At 35.1% G+C, this 22207-nt stretch overlaps 1 protein-coding gene across 2 annotated transcripts; it reads left to right on the plus strand.

Moving 5' to 3' along the window:
• Window positions 1–5088: 5088 nt before the first annotated feature.
• On the plus strand, window positions 5089–17676 carry LOC111712767 (ras association domain-containing protein 10). Of its 2 annotated transcripts, XM_023487488.1 has the most exons (11): window positions 5089–5311; window positions 5482–5561; window positions 12369–12822; window positions 13426–13514; window positions 13595–13655; window positions 14079–14284; window positions 15497–15566; window positions 15744–15836; window positions 16032–16202; window positions 16292–16589; window positions 16916–17676. In XM_023487488.1, the coding sequence occupies exons 3-11, from the start codon at window positions 12703–12705 to the stop codon at window positions 17410–17412; spliced, it is 1605 nt and encodes a 534-aa protein (XP_023343256.1). In that variant the 5' UTR covers window positions 5089–5311; window positions 5482–5561; window positions 12369–12702; the 3' UTR covers window positions 17413–17676. The 2 variants fall into 2 exon arrangements, with proteins under 2 accessions (XP_023343256.1, XP_023343255.1); XM_023487487.1 differs by lacking the exon at window positions 5482–5561.
• The last annotated feature ends 4531 nt before the right edge of the window (window positions 17677–22207 follow it).

Genomic DNA, 22207 nt, shown 5'->3' on the forward strand with positions numbered 1-22207 from the left:
TATATCTATCCCATCTATCGATTTCAAGTGGATAAATAGAATATATATTTCAATCTATCTACCTATCTTTATCTATATTTCATTCCGTCTATTTTGTCTATATATCTATCCCATCTATCGAGTTCAAGTGGATATATAGAATATATATTTCAATCTATCGTCTCAGAGAATGACGGGTGAATATTATGAATTATAGAATTAAATGAAAAATCATTTTGATCAAATTTGAATTCTTAAGAAATCATTATTTTTTCGTCAGGTTTTAGATCTTCATAAATATATATTGAATTCTTTATGAAAATGGGTGTAGTAATGTAGAAAAATAAAAATATCACTACTAAGACAAAATTTGTATATATTTGGAACCCACAGCTTTTCCTTACATAGTGGCTTATAGTTTTCACATTCCATTACTTAGCTGTCAGTGCCACCCCCCACCCCCTCCCCCAGCCCTCCGCTCTATTTAATAATTCTATAAATTCATCCTTAAGTAAATTTTTTCAAGTTCATATTCTTGATTAAAAAGTGCGCAAAAACAGAGACGGTTTCAACCAGCTATCTTGACCCCCACCTGCTCCCCCCCCCCCCCCCCCCCCCCCCCCCAGCCACATCAAAGTAAATTTTAATTGTTTGTGCTTTAGCTTGATTTAAACTCAATCTAGTTCTGCTCCTAAAGAAACTAAATCCTCGAAATATAAGAACAGAGAACAAAATATTCTTAAAATTAGGATTTTCTAAATTTCAGCTTTTTGGGAATAAAAAATAAAAGTATAAGATTTTTTTTAAAATTTTTGACAGATTTTATCTCCTTAGAATTTTTACATCGTCTGTGATAAGACGAGAGGAACAGAGGAGTTCATCTGTTTTTCTCTATATTTGAGAAGGTTCAAGGTTACCTTTACTCAGGGTTGGGGGGTAGTTAGGCATAAAGGATAACCGAATAAATTAATAACTGGATGGTTGAAAGGATGGAAGAATGAAAGGATGAATATAAAATCTATTAAAGGATGGAAGGAAGGATGGAAGGATGAATATAAGATCTAGTAAAGGATGGAAGGATGGAAGGATGAATACAAGATCTAGTTAAGGATGAAAGGATGATTATAAGATCTAATAAAGGATGGAAGGATGAATATAAGATCGAGTAAAGGATGGAAGGATGAAAGGGTGAACATAAGATCTAGTAAAGAATGAAAGGATGAAAGGGTGAATTCAAGATCTAGTAAAGGATGGAAGAATGGAAGGATAAATATAAGATCTAGTAAAGGATGGAAGGATGGAAGGATTTTGGTAGATAGAAAAATGGAGATAAGAATATATGAATAAATGGCAATACTGGATCGTCGGAAAATGGAAATAAAGAAAAAATCAGGAGAAATGAGGCTTTTTGTAATCGTCACAATTTGTTGTTGCATTTTTGTTCTTCGGTTATTTAAAAGGGGGAAAGTCGAAATATTATTATTAACTCAAATTAATCTATCTATCTATCTATCTATCTATCTATCTATCTATCTATCTATCTATCTATCTATCTATCTATCTATCTATCTATCTATCTATCTATTTGGTGAGAGAAACTACTGTGTTCAAGTATATCTCTAGAGATCTGATTAAACCAAATAAAAGTTTATTTAGAAATTGAACAATAAAAAGATATAGATCTCATCAATCTAAGACAGGGGCGGGGGTATTATACTAAACTCTTATATAGATATAAAGGTGGACAGAATAGAAGGACATGACAAGGGTGTACAAAAGTTTTTACACATTTTCTGTGACATAAAATAAAATTGTTGATTGCTCTTTAACAATCTTTAAATTTCGTTCCAAATATAATTCTAAACCTCTTTTTCTGTTCATGCTTTTTAAAGGGAATTTCATTTAAAAACAGCAAAAACTTTATCTGATTAATAAAGCGGAAGATATCATCATTTTTCTAGATTAAAAATTATTGTTTTTCTCCATTGTTTCTGTAGCAAGAAATCCGCAAGTTACTTTCATTGAGAAAACACAATTTAATATTGCCATTTCTTTTAAAGATGTATGACTGTGAGCGCTGTGAAGCAGTTCTACTGGAGCAGTCGTGTTGCTTTTCTACTGTGAATAGCTGTGTAGCTGTTCTACTGTGAGCAGATATTTCTTGGTACACCCTTTAGGTGTACAGTTGGTGGATACAGATACATTATAATCTAGATACAATCTTTACAGTTAATACGGGGTCCACCTTCAATTATTTTTGCTAGAACAACAATAGTAAGGTTTTAGACCACGTCTATTTAATTTAGCCGCAGCATAAAGATACAATAAATTCTTATATATATATACCATACAAGATAAATAAGTTATTGAAACATTAGTATACATTTTATAAACATTGCTAAAACAAATATAAATAATTTACATTAGAAAATCGTGTAGTTACTGTTCTTCCTGTACTCTCTGTATTCCTTAACTCCCTGTATCCCTCGTACTCTCGGCACTCTCTGTACTTCATGTACTCCGTGTACTCCCTATTTCCCTCGTACTCTCTGTACTCTCTGTACTTCCTGTACCAACTGTACTTCCTGCAATCCTTGTATTCTCTGTACTCCCTGCACTCCTTTTACTACGTGTACTCCCTGTACTCCCTATACTACGTGTACTCCCTATACTACGTGTACTCCCAATACTACGTGTACTACGTGTACTCCATTTACTCCCTGTACTCCCTGTACTACGTGTACTCCCTGTACTACGTGTACTCCCTATGATACGTATACTCCCTGTACTCCCTATACTACGTGTACTCTCTGTACTACGTGTACTCCCTATACTCCATGTACTCCCTGTACTCCATGTGCTCCATGTACTACATGTGTTCCCTATACTACGTGTGCTCCCTGCACTCCATGTACTCCCTGTACTCCATGTGCTTCCACTACTTCGTTTACTCCCTGTACACCTTGTACTCCCTGTACTCAATGTATTCCCTGTACTCCGTGTACTCCCTGTACTCCATGTACTCCATGTACTCCCTGTGTTCCCTATACTACGTGTACTCCATGTGCTTCATGTACTCCCAATACTACGTGTACTCCCTGCACTCCGTGTACTCCCTGTACTCCGTGTACCCACTGTACTCACTGTACTCCATGCACTCCCTGTACTCCCTGTAGTCCCTATACTACGTGTACTCCGTGTACTCCCTTTACTACGTGTACTCCATCTGCTCCCTGTACTCCCTATACTACGTGTACTCCGTGTACTCCATGTACTCCCTGTACTCCATGTACTCCCTGTACTCCCTATACTACGTATACTCCCTGTACTCCCTGTAATCCCTATACTCCCTGTACTCCGTGTACCCCCTGTACTCACTGTACTTCATGCACTCCCTGTACTCCCTGTACTCCCTATACTACGTGTACTCCGTGTACTCCCTTTACTACGTGTACTCCATCTGCTCCCTGTACTCCCTATACTACGTGTACTCCGTGTACTCCATGTACTCCCTATACTACGTATACTCCCTGTACTCCCTGTAATCCCTATACTCCCTGTACTTCATGTACTCCCTGTACTCCCTATATTACGTGTACTCCCTTTGCTCCCTGTACTACCTATACTCCCTGTACTCCCTGTACTCCCTATACTACGTGTACTCCCTGTACTCCCTGTACTCCCTGTACTCCCTGTACTCAATGTACTCAATGTACTCCCTATACTCCCTATACTACGTGTACTCCCCACTAATTCCTATAAATGACTAAGCAGGGTGACTGTGAGAATGACTTGATTTAAACTAATCTTATTTGCTCTATTTACTATACGCTAGGTATTTATACTAATCACTTGAATTACTTACATTTACTCGTGACTAATTACCCTGCTATTATTACCACTAATTACCAACAAAAATCCGCAAAAAGTTGCGGAAATCAAGTAGCGGGTTTAATGGGGGGATGGGGGCACTTAGATGCCAGGCTTTTTATATGTATAATTAAGGGGCACAAAAACTTAGAGAGCTTTTAGCCTTGCTAGCTTATCGATATATTCTGAGGGAAGGTAAGTATGCAACAAATACCTGGATCTTTATAGAATGCAAGGTTAGATGTTTAACATTCCTGAGATCAAAACTATTGAATTTAAAGCCGTTCATAACGCATCCAGTCGGTTCCATTCTGAACATAAACCTAACCCTTAACCTAAATCTAAATCTAATCCTAAACCTAAATCTAATCCTAAACCTAAACCTAAACCTAAACTTTCCTAACTCTAATCCTGAACCTAAACATAATTCTAAACCTAACCCTAAACCTAAACCTAAACTTTAACGTATCCTGAAACCTAAACCTAAACCTTAACCTAAACTTAAACCTAAACTAAACCTATAACGAGACCTAAACCTAAATCTAAACCTAAAGTATATCTAAGGTTTGGCCTGCAATATAAAAACAATTTGTCCCTGGATAAGAAATGATAATGCTGGGTGTCACCAAATTTTCTTGAGATTATAGTTTGATCCTCTCCTCATCTATCAAGGTGTGTCAGTATACAAGTTTCATGCTTAGAGTTACACAATGCACTTTCAAAAGAATAACTTCATGTTGAGAATTTTTAAAGCTTATTTTGGAAACAATTTTCTTGTTTAGATTCAAATCAAAGATATTAAATGTAATTGATTAGAAAATTATGGTTTACTACCAACAAGTTTAAATCTATATATTTTACCGATATCTTGAAAGTTTTTTCCCGTAATTGAAACAGGGTTTAATACTCTAGGATTTCGATTTACGTGTTCGTGAAAATGTTTTGGTATGTTTGGTTGGGTTAGGTAGTGTAAATAAGGTTTAGTAATTCTGTGCATTAGTAAGTTTTGTTCTGATTGTTAGTAAATGAGTAACTGATTGTTAGTAAGTGAGTAACTGATTGTTAGTAAGTGTGGTGTTGATTGTTAGTAAGTGTGTTACTGATTGTTAGTAAGTGTGGTGTTGATTGTTAGTAAGTGTGTTACTGATTGTTAGTAAGTGTGGTACTGGGTTCCCCAAGTCAGGTCCCCGTCTTATACAATCTATATTTCTTGTTCTTCACTCTTCAGTTGGGTTCCGACCCTCACCCTCGTCACACCTCTGCGTAGTTGAACCTACATCTATATATATCAGATCAACTCACTATTAAAGATAGATGGATATTTTACCAAAGTGATTTTCTCTTGTTACCACAAGAAACTACAAAAGTTAAAATTAAAAGTTAGATTGTATAAGAAGAAAAACAATGGTAAAGTGACAGAATTTATGTGGATTGCTTTCTAAATGGACTCTACTATAAAAAGGTAAACCAAAATCTTTTTTTACTGAGAAGAAAAAAAAATATTCTGTGAAGGCAAAATTGTATTTTTTTGGAATGAAAAAAAACATAAAAATTTTTTAGATTAATGTAAGTTTGTTCAAAGATTTTTATACGTAAACAATTGTACACATCAAATCAAATGTTTACTTTTAGTGCGGAGTCCAAGGATGGAATAAATATCTTGAATACAAACTAGATTGTCTGAATATTTTAACATATTTCAAAACATTTCGGTATGTATCCGCATTTTTCAAAGACAATATAATTAAATTGATTTACATGGGACAAGTGGTCGGAAGCGGTTAAAAAGAAGGACATATCATAGAAAAGGGGGAACTTAGTGGTTACTAGATAGAATTTTAATTTTATAGATACTCATTATAATTTGATTACAATCCCTTTAAGAGGGTTTCAACCCAAATCCGTCATAATCTTCTTGCACTAATTCAGTTTGAAATACAAGGACAAGGAAATAGGATGGAGAAAAGGACAGGACTAAGAAGTGGACAGGAAAAGGGAATAGTATTAGAAAGGAAACTAGTGGAAGATGATCGAGTAATGAAACTAGTGGAAGATGATTTAGTAAGGAAACTAGTGGAAGACGATTTAGTAAGGAAACTAGTGGAAGATGATTTAATAAGGAAACCACTGGAAGATGATCGAGTAATGAAACTAGTGGAAGATGATTGAGTAAGGAAACTAGTGGAAGATGATTAAGTAATGAAACTAGTGGAAGATGATTGATTAAGGAAACTAGTGGAATATGATTGAGTAAGGAAACTAGTGGAAGATGATCGAGTAATGAAAATATTGGAAGATGATTGAGTAAGGAAGCTAGTGGAACATGATTGAGAAAGGAAACCAGTGAAAGATGATGAAATAAGGAAGCTATTGGAAGATGATTAAGTAAGGAAACTATTGGAAGATGATTGAGTAAGGAAACTAGCGGAACATGATCGAGTAATGAAACTAGTGGAAGATGATTTAGTAAGGAAACTATTGGAAGATGATTAAGTGAGGAAACTATTGGAAGATGATTGAGTAAGGAAACTAGTGGAAAATGATTGAGAAAGGAAACTAATGGAAGATGATTGAGTAAGGAAACTATTGGAAGATGCGAAAGATTTGAAAGATAACCTTGACAAATGATTGTTCGAAGGATGAAACAGATGAGAATAGTTTCCCCGCCACACTTTCAAATTGTATCTCATAATTATTATCATTTAGCCGGAGAACTATTTTTTTTACAATTTATTATTTTGAATTTTAAATTTTATAATTTGGATACAGCTGATAAAGAATAATTCTAATTTATTTTTTTTGTATCGTTCCAATTTTTGTATATGTACTGCCGAAGCAAGTGCAGCCGGAGAACTGTGAATTAATATAAAAATACTGAAAGAAAGGGGGAGGAAAAGTGGAGGAAAAATAGAGGAAAGGGGAGGAAAAGTGGACAAAAAGTTGAGAAACAGAGGAGGAAAAGTGGAGGTAAATAGAATGTCTTCCTATAGTTAAGGTTATATCGCGCCAATAAAAAAGTAGTGGTACATTGTTCGGAAATTATATTTAGAAAAATAAGCTCTAAGTAAGAATTAAGTAGGAAGAAGTAAAACATGAAGAAATAGGAACTTGATATGAGTTCAGATAGACGAAAGATATTTTAAGAAAAACACTAAAGTACGGCCGGTATGGGACTGGCAGGGTAAACTCTAAAAAAAACATTGGAAAAATATTAAGTTTAAATAGAAAATAAATTAAAATAAGTAAATTTGTAAATGAACTAAAAGAACTTTAATAAAGAGAGAGGTTGCGAGATATTAAAGAATAAAAAACTAAGTTTTATAAATCCAACAAGAAGAAAACAAAACAGAAATATAAACATTGAATATTTTTTATTGTAACCATACATCACAAGAACTTTGAAAACCAGAAAATGTTTTCATTTTCAAAATAAGCTTTCAACCATCAATGTGAAAATTAGCCAAGCAGTAATTAGGCAGGTGGAAGGGGTGCCTAGATACAGATGCCTCCGGTATAGATAGATAGATAGATAGATAGATAGATAGATAGATAGATAGATACCTGATATACCTGATATCTATATAATAAAACAAGACATTCTTATATATATGTTCCCTATGGCATGCCAAACGACTGGACCGAATGGGCTGAAATTTTTTGTTGACACTCATGGGTAGCCTGGGAGTGACAAAGGCTAAAAAAAATCGAATTAAAAACTAAATTTTTTAAAAAATTATTTTTAGATTTTTTTATTTTTTTCCACGGTCAACGTGGGCCCTTCAGCTAGTAATGATATAACCTGATATACTTGATATACCCCCTTCATCTAGTACCTAATATAACGATATACCTGATATACTTGATATACCTGAAATATACCCCCTTCATCTAGTACCTAATATAATGATATACCTGAAATATACCCCTTCATCTAGTACCTAATATAATAATATAATCTGATATACCTAAAATATACCCCCTTACAAAGCTGCAGTTTATTCTACTCAACCAATTTATTATTTCAACATTTGATTGACAGTTATTGGGTGCAAACAGCCTTGGATAGACAGATATAGATGAAATAATGCGATGATATAACAGAAAATATAGATATACAGATACATGAAGATTGTATATAGATAAAACGTATAAAGATATTAAACTTATATAGAATATGATTTTGCAGTACAAAGAAACTATTTCAAATTACTTGAGGCAACTTTTAAGCTTCGACATGTTAAGCATGAAAAGTGCTTAATTCTGATAATTACGCTCTGCTTTCCCGCAGTAGAAATGCGCAATTCACTTTTGTTGAGAAACCACACTTTAAAAAATCCGTTTTCAAAATTATATAAACATTGACATCTAAAGATTTGAATGGTACCTTTTTGGACCAGGCGTTAACATCTTTGCATGGAGGGTAACTTTAGAATAAACTTACAGTCCCTTTAAGATTGTACATAGATTGTAAATCTACGTACAATCCCTTTAGGATTGTACATAGATTGTAAATCTACGTACAGTCCCTTTAAGATTGTACATAGATTGTAAATCTACGTACAGTCCCTTTAGGATTGTACATAGATTGTAAATCTACGTACAGTCCCTTTAAGATTGTACATAGATTGTAAATCTACGTACAGTCCCTTTAAGATTGTACATAGATTGTAAATCTACGTACAATCCCTTTAAGATTGTACATAGATTGTAAATCTACGTACAATCTTCACTAAACGCTGCTACTTTTTCGTTCATTGTACTGCAATTTACTGCAAAACGCACCGAAAGCTTCGTTGAGGGTGCGTATAGTGTAAATGTATTTGAAATAAGATGTAAACAAGGAAACCTTGTGAGTTGCAGGTTGAGTAAGCTGTGTCAAATCTTTGAATACAAATTTGATGGCTGATTACGTAAGATAGATCAGTTTGATAGATTGATTGTTAGAAATATATAAAAAGAAAGATCGATAGATAGATGGATAGAAAAAAAGATAGATAGATATCGAATATGGAAAGATTACCTAAAATACATTTTGATATTAAGAGCCTCCACTATTTGGAATTTTCTCCTAAAGATTATACTTCAGGCTTACCCTCAGCTTTCTTCATAGAACCGTGGGATCAATTATAGGATTTAAATTTAAAACGTCTGATGTAGAAATGCGAAAAATACAAATCTAAAATACCCCCTACCCCCTCCTCCTTGCATTGTTAGACAATTAGATATATTTGAAGATTCCAGAAATAATTTGATTTAAATTCTTCCGAAGCCACAAGCTGAGGTTGAATTTGTTTAAAAACGAGATTAATTTCGCATCGTCAAACACTAACGTCAGGTTGGGCAAAAAACGTTTACTTTTTGACTTGACAGAGATTTGAATAAAATTAGATGAAAAGCACCGGGGAAATAGCATCCAATCTATTCTATTCTATATTCTATTCAATTCTGTTTTATTGTGTTCTGACTTCTTATATTTTCTTATATTCAAATATGATTTTATAGGAAACGGTCTGTAACTGTATTGTGGCAAAAAAGTCTTAAACCATTCTCAGTCAATATAAATCAAACTGTGTGCCATCTCATACCATACCTCTTTAAACTCTTTTAAGTCCATTCTTAACCACATTGAGCTACTTTAAACCATTTTGAACCAAGTACTAAAGTGTTAGAATCTAGCAATCTGATGAAACTCAAATTCAGAAACCGAATAAACCCCCAAAGTATCCTAAGCTAGCATCCTGATAAATCCCTGAGATATCCTGAGCTAGCTTCCCGATAAAACCCTGAGATATCCTGAACTAGTATCCTGATGAAACCCTGAGACATCCTGAGCTAGCATCCTGATAAACCCTAAGCTATTCTGAGCTAGTATCCTGATGAAACCCTGGGATAGCCTGAGCTAGAATCCTGATGAAACCCTGAGCTATCTTGAGCTAGTCCCTGAGATATCCTGAGCTAGTACCCTGATGAAACCCTGAGATATCCTGAGCTAGAATCCTGATGAAACCCTGAGATATCCTGAGATAGTATCCTGATGAAACCCTGAGATATCCTGAGATAAAATCCTGATGAAACCCTGAGAAATCCTGATCTAGTATCCTGATGAAACCCTGAGCTATCCTGAGCTAGAATCCTGATGAAACCCTGAGCTATCTTGAGCTAGTCCCTGAGATATCCTGAGCTAGTATCCTTATTAAACCCTGAGATATCCTGAGCTAGAGTCCTGATGAAACCCTGAGATATCCTGAGCTAGCAACCTGATGTAATCCTGAGATATCCTGAGATAGAATCCTGATGAAACCCTGAGATATCCTGAGCTAGCATCCTGATGAAACCCTGAACCAATTCTAGTTTCCCCTGTGATTTATTATGTGTCAATACAACCCTGCTCGAATAATGAATGCCTGGGGTCCCGGGGTTTCAAGTCTTTAAGAAAGAAAAAAATGAAGAGAAGGAGGAAGTTAAATCTTTAGATTGGGTGTCCTAGAAAAGCAGGGACTGACGATGCTAAAAATACTATTGATCGAACTTGAAAGTGAGAAAGTAAACAGCATTTAACCTAGAAAATATTTTTTCTTAGCTTTTTACTTATTGTAATTATTTTTGGATCTATTTATTCAGTCCCGTTTGTAGCAGGGTATTGTAGAATACTTAGACAAGTGAAAAGTAACAATATCCTTGTTAAGAACAAGAATAGAGTAGAACCAATTCAAATAGTTTTCACGCAGAGAACAGATGTAAAGAAATATGGGACTGAAAAATGAACCACGGTTGTAAACAGATTTCTCTCGACCCCGCAAGTTTTGAATGCGCTTCTTCAGGGTAAAATAATTTCTTTTCAGATTACCCACCCAGATGTTAAATTATAAAAGATGAAAAAAATGCCGCGTAATGATTTCATAAAGCTTATGCGTGCACGCCGTGCAATGTTTCGGTAGCAAATCTTTGACGCCCTTTAGGTATGAGAAAATAAATTGAAGAAGCGTGATTTTTGCATTTTATTCGCAGATGCAAATTCACAGCACACCCGGCTAGGATAAATAGGGATTGATAGATAGATTGTTAGACAGGAATATATACATATCATTAAGTTTCTAATAGTAATCGAAATTTAAATGAATGCACTAATAAAAGTATGAAAGGATGAAAGGATGAGAAAGAATGAAAAGATGAAAGGAAGGATAGCTGAATGACTAAATGAAAGGATAAAATAAAAGAATTAATGAACTAATAAAAGTAAAGTACGAAAGGAGGAAAGGATTAAATGATGAAAGAATGAAAAGATGAAAGGAAGGATAACTGAATGACTAAATGAAAGGATAAAATTAAAGAATGAATGAACTAATAAATGTAAAGTACGAAAGGATTAAATGATGGAAGAATAAAAGAATGAATAACAGGGTGAATAACTGAATGAATGAATTAAAGGATGAAAGGATGAATGAATGAATGAATAAGTATGCATAACAATAGGTCCGTGAGCTAATGTAAGATGTCTGTCTCCAAAGTTTGGGCGTATTCCCTGTCCTTCAAGAAGAGAGAGAGAGAACTTTTAAGATTTGTTTTAAGATTTGCAAAAACACTTTGACATTAGACAGATACGCAAAAACTAATTAATATGTTATCCAAAAAGGTCTGTCTCCGTAAGAGGGGGGGGGTATCATAGAACTTTGCTACCAATACCTTTCATTATGTTTCTGTTAATTTCTGATGAGTTTCTGCTTCTAGACTTTATAGAACTTTTACTCTCTCTATCCATAACTCATATGCACATATATCCAATACTCATGCACAGACTTAAACACGACCCCCCCACAACCGTCCCTACAATACTGAGAGTAGAATGAAGCGCCCCTCCCTCCATAATCAAAATGAATCTGAGCAGGCTTGATTTCCCTTCCAAGGTCGGACTGTTTAGACTGTCTGTCTATCTGCCCGGCTGTAAGTCTGTCTGTCCAGCCGTTTGTCTGTTATTATTTCTGTCTATCTATCCCTTTGTTAGTATATGTCAGAATATCTTTGTGAATGTTAATCTGTCTGTCTATCTGTCCGTTCGTGAATATACGTCTATATATCTGAGTGCATTTTAATCTGTCTGGCCGACTGTCTGTATGTTCCTCTGCCTGTTTAACTGTTCTTTTGTAAAGGATTTGAGTCTTTGCCACAAACTCTGTATCATTGCAATCCAATGTCATAGACTTTAGATATTTCAAACTCTGAATCCTGATAGATCTAATAATATAAGTTTGAAATATCAAATGTTTACACCATCAGGTTGCAAAGATATAGGGATTAAAAAATTGAGTTTGTGGCTAAGACTCAATATTCCTTTGGCTATCTCTCCGTCTCTTAGTCTATCCGTCTGTCTAACTGTTTATCTGTCAATTAGCATATAGATATATAGCTGTAAAACAGTAAAAACAAAAAAGTAACTTATAATCTTTTTTTGGAAAAAAAACTTTTGACCCATATTTTCAAATCGTATAGAATTCTGATGCTAACTGACTTCCATGTTCTAGGTGTACCCTGAGAAGTAGGACTGATTCTCCCTGATCTAGAAGTACCCCTGGAGAAGAAGGACTTATTTCCCTGATCTAGAAGTACCAGTGAGAAGTAGGACTGATCTCCCTGATCTAAAAGTATCCTTCAGTAGGAAGACTTATTTCCCTGATCTAGAAGTACCCTTGGAGAAGAAGGTCTGATCTCCCTGATCTAGAAGCAACCCTGGAGAAGAAGGATAAGATGCAGAAACTAAAAAACTGACAAGTCCTGCTCTACCAGCAATTAACAGCAACTGAAAAGCTAGGGCGGGTCGGGAAAAACTGACAGCCTGTAATCTCTCTGAAGAATGAAATGATAAGGGGATTAGTGGAAAAAGCGGACAATATGTCGGATTTAGCGGAAATCCCCTTCTGGTTGTTCGGCCAACTCAAGTGGGTCTCCGGGATTAATAAAAACACTAGCTGTCAAGAGGTAATTAATTACTTATTTATTTATTATCAATTTTTTCACGTTTTATTTCTAATTTTCTTTCTTTTAATTTTTTCTCCTTGTGTGCTTTTTCTTTCTGTTTTTGTTGAAACTTAAATTTTGTTTTGTTCTGTTGTTTTTGAATTATTAGTTTTTATTGTTGAACAGTGCCAGCTGTTTTGAAACTAGATCCATTAGAATAAAAACAATGGGTATTCAAATATTGTATTGGACAATAAACTTGTAATATTTGAGATTCTCGTTAACTATTTTGTATATAATTACACCGCTCACTGTCCAAGCGTAACGTTGAAAATAAAAGAAAATAAATTAGCTGGAATTGAAAATTTTGCGATGAAAGCCTTCAATACTTCAATCTTTAATCAAAGCCTTATCTCAAAAATAATGACAGAAAAAACTATTAGTATTTTGAATAAAACCAAGAATTGAAAAAACTGTCGTGTAACGAGCACAGCGAGTGCGAATTTAGCGTTTTGAATTTTTGTTATCATATAATTTTATTCTTAAGTCAGGGTTGTAACCCCTTTAATTAAAAGATTACAGTTCAGGTTTTAATCAGATTTTTGATCGTTTTGTTTTGTTTAGGTTGTCAGAGCACTGTTCAAGTCCCAAAATATCAGTTTAAACCCTGCGGAATTCATTGTTATTGAAAAATGGAGAAAAATTGAGAGACGGTAAGTTTTCTACATATAAAAAAAGAAATTATACAAGAATAATGTGAAGAATAAAACCCTATTTTTTTATTCATGTTAAGGTTGGGATGCTCTCGGAAGATACTAAAGGTTTGGGAGGCCTGGGGAGAGGATAAAACTGAGGTTAGTTTAATATATTTTAAAATAGAAAACAGTGAACAAAAAGAATTGAAAGAATAGAAAGACGGCTCAAGTTATAATTTGATATTATTCCAATGAACATGGAACAAAGCAGTTTACATCAAGGATGTATAATAAGGCTGGTTACTCTTGATGCGCTCTCTTGTACGGAAAATCTATCTTCGGAGACGACATTTTCCGTACATTGGAGCGCATCGAACATGAACGGTTAGTTTAATATTTACTGTACAGTTACGGTTAGTTCAATATCTACTGTACAGGTACAGTTGGTTTAATATTTACTGTACAGGTACGGTTAGTTAAATATTTACTGTACAGGTACAGTTGGTTTAATAGTTACTGTACAGGTACGGTTAGTTAAATATTTACTGTACATATACGGTTAGTTAAATATCTACTGTACAGGTTCGGTTGGTGGTTAAGAGATCCGAGTCTGTGCTCCTTGGCTCCGACAAGTATTCTGAGGATGATGTGGGAGAGGAGAATAAACGAATAGGAGAGAAAAGAGCAGAGGATAAAATATTGCAAAGGGATGAATTAAAAATGAAGAAGAAAAAACAACACAGTAAACGACTGAACGAGACGAGACGAATAGATACTGTGCATCCAAGGTAAGCGTTTCATACTTTGTTTCTCTCTCTCTTTTACTTTCCCCTCTTCGCCAATCCCCCTTTCCCTTTCCCCCTTTCCCCTCTACCCCTTTCCCCTCTACCCTTTTCCCCTCTACCCTCTTTCCCCTCTACCCCTCTCCCCTCCCCTTTTCGTCGCCTACCCTTCTCCAATTCTCCCCTTTGCACTTAGCATTGAAATTCTTCACACATGAATATGACGCAATGAGCGCGTAATACAAGATCTGTCTGTACGCAATGATACGAGATGCTGAAGATTATCTTAATGCATTGAAGGATCAATTTAGATGCAAACAGCTTGCGCCCATGCGTCCATCCGTCCATTAACATAATGTTTGCGCCTTTGCGTCCATGTGAGATGAATTGAACGCACCCATACGCATTTTACATATAACGAATCATTGTAAATATCAAGAATGCATTTGCAGCCTCATTTAATGCAATTTAAAGTGCTTGCACGTCGATATATTCAAACAAACATAAATTTTTTATTGCACATAGTGCAACCTCAAAAAGAATTTAAAGTCTCATAAAACTATTGGCCTGGAATATTTTCCAGCGGATGGGCGCATCAAAGTAAGAAAGGATTAATGAATGAATAAATGGATGAATTGCAAGCTGAAAGGATTGTAATCTACAAATATGTATTCAAGTCTTACTTCTAGTTGAATATATGTATTTGTATGTATATTGTAAATACTATCAATGATTAAATAAGACTCAACAACGCACATTTCATAAAAAATATTTGCTTCAATATTGAACTATTGGTTTAAAACAAGAATTTAATGTTGTTTAATGATAATTTTTCTTCCCACAATCTAATCGGGAAAATTAACCTTATTGTAATTAGAGTGCCTTAAATGATTCACTAAACTACAGGGTTACCCACAAAGAATGAGGCTTCGATGACGACCTAAAACTATTAAATATAGCGAACTGGAGGGTGAACAAATATGTTACTGCCATGGAGACTGTCTGTTAATGATATATCAAATGGTTCGGCAGAAAACCATGAACCTAAGAAAAAAAACTCCGTGCAATCTCTGAAGTCTTATCTTTTAAGGGTAACCCTGTACCTTATACCAAAGAGAAACAATGATTGAGATATCCGTGAGTTCAAATATCTTATTTAAACTTTAAACATCTATAAACATTATATATATAAAGTATATATATTTCCCCCTGTTGTAGAAGACTGTATGAGGAGAAAAGTTCAAATAAAGAAAGTATTCAACAACTAATGAAGATCATTATAGCGCAGGTAAAATAAAATCAATACTGAATTAATTTAATCAATCATTTAGTGGAGAAGAAATACTTCAATTGATAAATATCGAGTTTGAAAATAAAAGTTGGACATATTCATTATTTTTTTCATCCAAATAATGTCACTCGTAAAAGTTAAAGATTGTTTAATAATTTTCTTTTAATATTCCAGGGTAGCACTATACAGTCACAGCTTCAAGTTCTAAAAGACAGAGAGAAAGCCATCGAAACATTTGAACAAAAAGTTCATAATCTCAGAATGAAGGTTTCTTTACTTTTTTTGTTTCTTTTTTATTATAAAAATATCAAGATTAAAACTAAAAAACAATTCAGTTATTTTAGAAATCAATGAAATTGGAATGAAATATATTTCGTTTACTTTAATATCGTTACAAAGTTAATCTTTTGTCATTTTTCATCGTTTTTATTCTTTAAAATATTGAAAATATGAATGTTCTAGGAGTCTGGTAAAGACTACGTCCTTCAGACGTACCTAGATCAGCTACCCGCCGGACTTCAAGAATCTCCTAAATCGTCTCGACGACCGAAACCAGCATTCCTGGACGATTTAAGAACAAAAGACGGAGAAAAAAGCTCGTCAAGTTTAGAACTTCCATTAGAAAGCGTTAAGGTAAACATTTTGTTTTAAAAAATAAATTCTTAAAAAAAAGATTAACGCGGCACAAGTAGGTATCGTTAAATAAATAAATCTTTTTCCAGGAACTGAGCATTTACTTGGAGAAGATTTCCCGTCTTAACTCCGATATAGAGAGAAGAGAAGAGGAGATAAACAAACTTTGTCAGAAAACTAAACGACAGATGTCCCGAGGCGCACCAGCTGCTTCGGTGCCGGAGCTTGAAGAACTTCTCCGCCTGCCTCTAGCTGCCCTGGAGAAGGAACTGTTCCTGTCCAGACATGAGCTCCAGTCCCTGCTTCAGTCTGTGAGCTCCAGTATACTGGAGCAGAACAAGGTTAACCAGGAGATAGAACAGATTGAGGAGAGGTGCAGTGCAGGAGGTGAACACAAATCAACAAATATTATTCCGTAAATCAAAAAAACTTGAGATTTTTAAAAGGTTTTGTAGCTCATATGTATATCTGTTGATGTAGATCATTTGAATTTAAACAAATGTTTTCTAAATTTATTAAATTTTTTAAATGTCGATTCTATAGTTACACTTATTTTCATTTTCATTCGTATGTAATTTTATTGTTTTTGCTGCACATACGCCTTTCTTTTGTGAGCATTTGATTTATCTAGGAATAATCTATAAAATCCATATTTTAAAGTAGTCAATATCTTGTCTTAACTCTGGAATTAGTATTATACATATTTATTTCAGGGATCTACATCAGTAACCTTGAGATGGATTTAGAGAGAGCTGAGAGTGAAGGAGAACAACTTCAACGAGAGTTTGATTGGATTCAATCCCTTCCTCCATCCGCCTTCGCCTCCCAGCAGATGTTGGATTGGCTTAGGAAGGATTTAAACGAGTTTGATTCCGACTCCGAGCTGGGACTGGAGATTACAACAAGCTCGGAGTCAAGTCCCAACCAGTCAAATATCCTTCTCCCGGACCAAGTCCATCCAACCCGGAGCACGGACCCGACCCGGTCCTCATCCACCGGATCCACCTCATCCGGTATATCCAGTGATATTCATTCTCTAGTGTCCCCTGAACCGTCACTAGTAAAGTCAGTGTCTCCTCTGCCCCCCCTACCTCCTAAACGAGTTCTAATTAAACCTGAGTTTAAGGATGAGGATTGTAACTCGGATACTGGTTTAAGTTCTCTTAATAGTACCGGAGAGGATCAATTCTCTCTAGATACCCTTGTTTAGACTGGACTAAAAAAGAGAATGTGCTTGAAAAAAAAACATTTGCTACAGTGACCTGGTGGAATCAAGTAAATCAAGCTCAAATCTGCCAACATTCTACTAAAAGTTCTTCCAGAGACATCGTTTCTAAGATTTGTTACCAATTTTATACCTTAGGGTAAAATCAATTTAGCATGTCCAAAACAGTATGATAAATGTATTATGTACAGAAATAAAACTGTCTTTCAGCGGACAATGAATGATAAAAGTCAGAAATAAATATTCAGAATAAAATTATATTTTATTGTCTGAGCGTGAGCAAATCTTGAAAATTGGTAAATTTATTTCTGAGAAAAAGAAAAGCAATACTGAAAGCGGTATCGTAAGCTGAAGCTAACTCCTATGTCCTCATGTTTGTGCCCTTGTAGCTGACCCTTGTCTCCCTATTCCTATGCCCCTGTAGACTTTTGTCTACCTACTCCTGTGCCCCTGTAGACTTTTGTCTACCTACTCCTGTGCCCCTGTAGACTTTTGTCTACCTACTCCTGTGCCTCCGTAGCTGATACTAGTCTACCTACTTCTGTGCCCCTGTAGATAAGCCCCTGTAGACTTTTGTCTACCTACTCCTGTGCCCCTGTAGACTTTTGTCTACCTACTCCTGTGCCCCTGTAGACTTTTGTCTACCTACTCCTGCGCCCCTGTAGACTTTTGTCTACCTACTCCTGTGCCTCCGTAGCTGATACTAGTCTACCTACTTCTGTGCCCCTGTAGATAACCCTTGTCTCCCTACTCCTGTGCCCCTGTAGCTGACCCTTGTCTTCCTACTCCTGTTCCCCTGTAGCTGACCCTTGTCTACTTATGCCTATGCCCCTTGAGTTGGCCTTCTCCTCTAAAATTACTACTCCCACGCTCCTCCATTTTGTTTCCTTCTGAGTTCTCTAGACCCTGCACCCTGCCCTCTGCCCCCCGACAGGGGGAAATAATAACTAAATTTACTTTTTTTTAAAGCAGACTTTTCTTACGAAATTTTATACCAAATAATTTGTTTATCTCAATTTTTAAACATAGAATTTAATATATAATACCAGAACAATAGGGTTTATAGAGTGTCCAGTTTGTGTAATTTTCTGCTCTTTTGTGTATGTTTTCGTTCTTTATGTGAGTATTTGCAACGTCGAGTTGTGTGTAATGTGGATGCAGGGGTTTAGAATATTTGTGTTATAGTGTGCATTTCTGTGTATGTTTAATATTTATGTTCTTTATGCTTGCAAATAAAATTTTAAATAAGTTTTACATGTTGCAAACACTGTTACAATTAACTATGTATAAAACACACATACTGACACATCTCCGATATAGAAATAATAATAGACGAGACAATTTGAAAAACAGAAAATCGTTTTTTTATTTTTTTAATCAAGGGTTTTAACAAACAATGAGACTTCAGAGAAATACGTAACAATTTTACCAATTCATAACTTATTTGTTTAACAGCATCTAATATTTTTGACAAGATTTTGTGCAATAATACAATAGACCGAAATCAACCCCCTCAGTTTCAAGTCGTCTAATAATCTCATATTTTGTGGGTAACCCTTTACTCTAGCGAACATTTTACGAAATATAATTTAGACATGAATCATTACTTAGCATTCTATTCACAAATACAATAGACATGAGTTTTTAGACAGGCTTAAAGGGAGAGAACGACTAAGGCCACAAACTCAAATTTTTTTATCTCAATTTCTTTTGCAACCTGAAGATGTAAATCTTGATATTTCAATATTATCTGATCTAACAGAATTCATAGTTTGAAATATCTTAGGTCTACGATAATGGGTTGCAAAGATATAGGGATTAAAAACCAGAGTTTGTGGCAATGACTTATTACCTTGTAATTTGCTTTGCGGAAGGCTGGCTCAGCTATGTGCTTGAATTATATTTTGAAAATAATGATTTTACTACGAAATATTTAAGTTAACCAGCTAACTACAAAGACCTTTAAATCTGAATTAACAATTTTTATGTTTAAACTAACCCAACCTTTCCTTCTTTATATGATAAATATAATCCAGGAAAAATCATAATATTTCAAATATGTATCACATTTCAAATTCGCAAACTCTTCCTTTAAAGATAAGAAGACCCATGTCTGAAAGCATGATGGAGGTCACCTTTTATAAAGGAAGACAGTTTAAGATGCAAGCACCATATTATGTATTCAGATCAGGTGTACGCATTGCAAATTACGCCGCGTCACCCACTTTGTTAGCTCATCAACACGGCGTCACGTGTGTACGCCTTGCGTCAGAGTTCAAACCAGGTCCTGTTTTGCAGCATTGCCCTTTCAAGTCGAGAAAACAGATTACACTGCCCCCTCCCCCTCTTCAAGTGTATTTCCTCACTGATGATATACTCTTGTTTGGAACATATAAATATATATATATAAGAATCAACTTCAAATTAAAACATTTAAACATATATTAGGATTTTAATATATATATATTTTACTATAAAGATATATATACTTTGATGCTATATCGTTTGCACTAATGTCCGATTGAACTAACGTACTTTTGCACTAAAGTCAGCTGATCAGTAACACTTGTGGCCGCAGCGCCCGGCCCCCTAGCCTGTCCTAGCCGGGGCGCTCGGCCCCCTAGCCTGTCCTAGCCGCAGTGCTCGGCCCAGAAATTGTCTTAACCTAACCTAACCCTCAAATAAACGTTAGTCCGAATGAACGTTACTGCGAATGAACGTTAGTGGCGAATATACGTTAGTCCGACAACTAGCTTGGAAATCCAGCTTTGCCTGGAAACTAAGTTTTTCCTATAAAAGTCGACCTACTCAAAAACCAAGGTAAGAACATTTCCATCAAGTTCCCAATCTAAATTTAAAGCAAATAGGCCAAGGAGTTAATAAGTTATGATCGGACATACAAACAAAACAGAGAATACTACTTTAAACATATTTTTATTCGATGCCAAGGGAACTGAAACCGACCTCATAAGGGAATCCAAACTAGTTATTGTGTATTTTTTTTATGAAAACATTTAATAGTTAACTCCCAAACCTCCATCCCACTCCATCTACCAGACTTAACCTAATCTAACCAATAGATTAAGAAGAGTGTGTAAGGGTTTATGTATAAGATGCATTTTGTACTCCTGATTTGTGCCTTCTCTTTTTGTGTACATCCTAAATGTGTGTCCTCAATTTGCGTCCCCAGTATTAGTGCATTCTGGGATTCGTATAAGTGCGTATAAATCTCCTATTTCTACCTTATGTAGTTCTACAGCATTCTATAATGCTAATTAGATATTCCCCCATATATAATATGATCTTCGAAATGAATTAAGTTTTTCATCCAGAATTCACTAAAAGGTTTCTTTAGTTTGAAGTTTCTTCTTAAGACAATGGCTTAAACATGATTCAAATCCTTCACATTTTTGACATGTAATGTTTATGTTGTGAACTTTCAGTGAACTTAAAGCAAGCTCTAGTTCAGATATTAAATGTTCTATCATAGTCTTAGACATGCTTTTATTTAAAGTAATGTTTTGGTGCGCTCCTTTAAAGTATTTAAAGACATGTTTAAAATGAAGGTTTATTATCCGGCTACAGTCTACGTTCAAGTAAATTTTGAACTCCAGTTTTAAGGATGCAACTTAGAGTATAATTGTTTACATAGGTGTTTAAAAAAAAACCCATACATACAATACAATTAGTTGTTTAACATTGGTAAACAAATATAAATACACATAAAATACATTCTGCATAAAATGCACAAGGTCTTAAAATAATTACAAATCTGCAAATACATTAAATGCATGGGCACGAAAATCAAACAAATGTCAATTTCTCCATCTTACATTTTTTACTCAACGTTAATTAACCTTTTCTATTGTAAACAAACACAATTTTTATTTAAACGTTAATAGCGGGGGCAAATCATTTTTGGGGGGAGTGTGGGAAGTAGGGCCAGAGGGCGGCACAGGGGTAGGGCCAGAGGACGGAAGGTAGGTCCAGAGGACGGGGAGTAGGGCCAGAGGACAGAAGGTTGGTGCAGAGGACGGAAGGTAGGTCCAGAGGACGGAAGGTAGGTTCAGAGGACGGAAGGTAGGTCCAGAGGACGGAAGGTAGGTTCAGAGCAGAGGACGGAAGGTAGGTCCAGAGGACGGAAGGTAGGTTCAGAGGACGGAAGGTAGGTCCAGAGGACGGAAGGTAGGTTCAGAGTACGGAAGGTAGGTACAGAGGACGGAAGGTAGGTTCAGAGGACTGAAGGTAGGTCCAGAGGACGGGGGAGAATGCAAAATTCTAATTCTTCAATAATCATTTAAGTGCACAAAAAACAAAATAAACTGAAAAAGAGAAAGCAATAATTATTAACAACTACTTTACAGGGATGTTAAACATCCAGGGCTTAGCTATTTCTAATTCCATTCTACTATTTCTGTTGCGGAAATACGCAAGTTTCGGTGAAAAAAAAACAATCAATTTTTAAAGTTTAAAACAGAGATATCTCTTACATTCTTGGAAATACAAATCTACTAAAAGTACCATATTAAATTACGTCTACAGTCTATTTGATTTTTATTGATCATAGAACAAAAAGATCACGTGATACAAACTAATTTATAATAAAATATACAAATAATTGATTAAATAGTGCTCTTACTTTTTTAAACTACACAGTACACATGCAGAATCAGACGATATTATCTATAAACTGTTTAAACTACACAGTACACATGCAGAATCAGACGATATTATCTATAAACTGTTTATCGATGGTTGAAAATTAGGTTCCCTACTAATT

The sequence above is a fragment of the Eurytemora carolleeae genome, unplaced genomic scaffold (assembly GCF_000591075.1).
Source record: "Eurytemora carolleeae unplaced genomic scaffold, Eaff_2.0 scaffold989, whole genome shotgun sequence".
Lineage (NCBI taxonomy): Eukaryota > Metazoa > Arthropoda > Copepoda > Calanoida > Temoridae > Eurytemora > Eurytemora carolleeae.

What these genes read in the sequence shown, in the direction of transcription:
- LOC111712767 (XM_023487488.1), top strand. Translation starts at nt 12,703, where the DNA reads ATGATAAGGGGATTAGTGGAAAAAGCGGACAATATGTCGGATTTAGCG. An exon ending in TGAAGATCATTATAGCGCAG is followed by an intron (nt 15,567 to 15,743) that starts GTAAAATAAAAT and finishes TTAATATTCCAG; the next exon opens with GGTAGCACTATACAGTCACA. An exon ending in TTCCATTAGAAAGCGTTAAG is followed by an intron (nt 16,203 to 16,291) that starts GTAAACATTTTG and finishes ATCTTTTTCCAG; the next exon opens with GAACTGAGCATTTACTTGGA.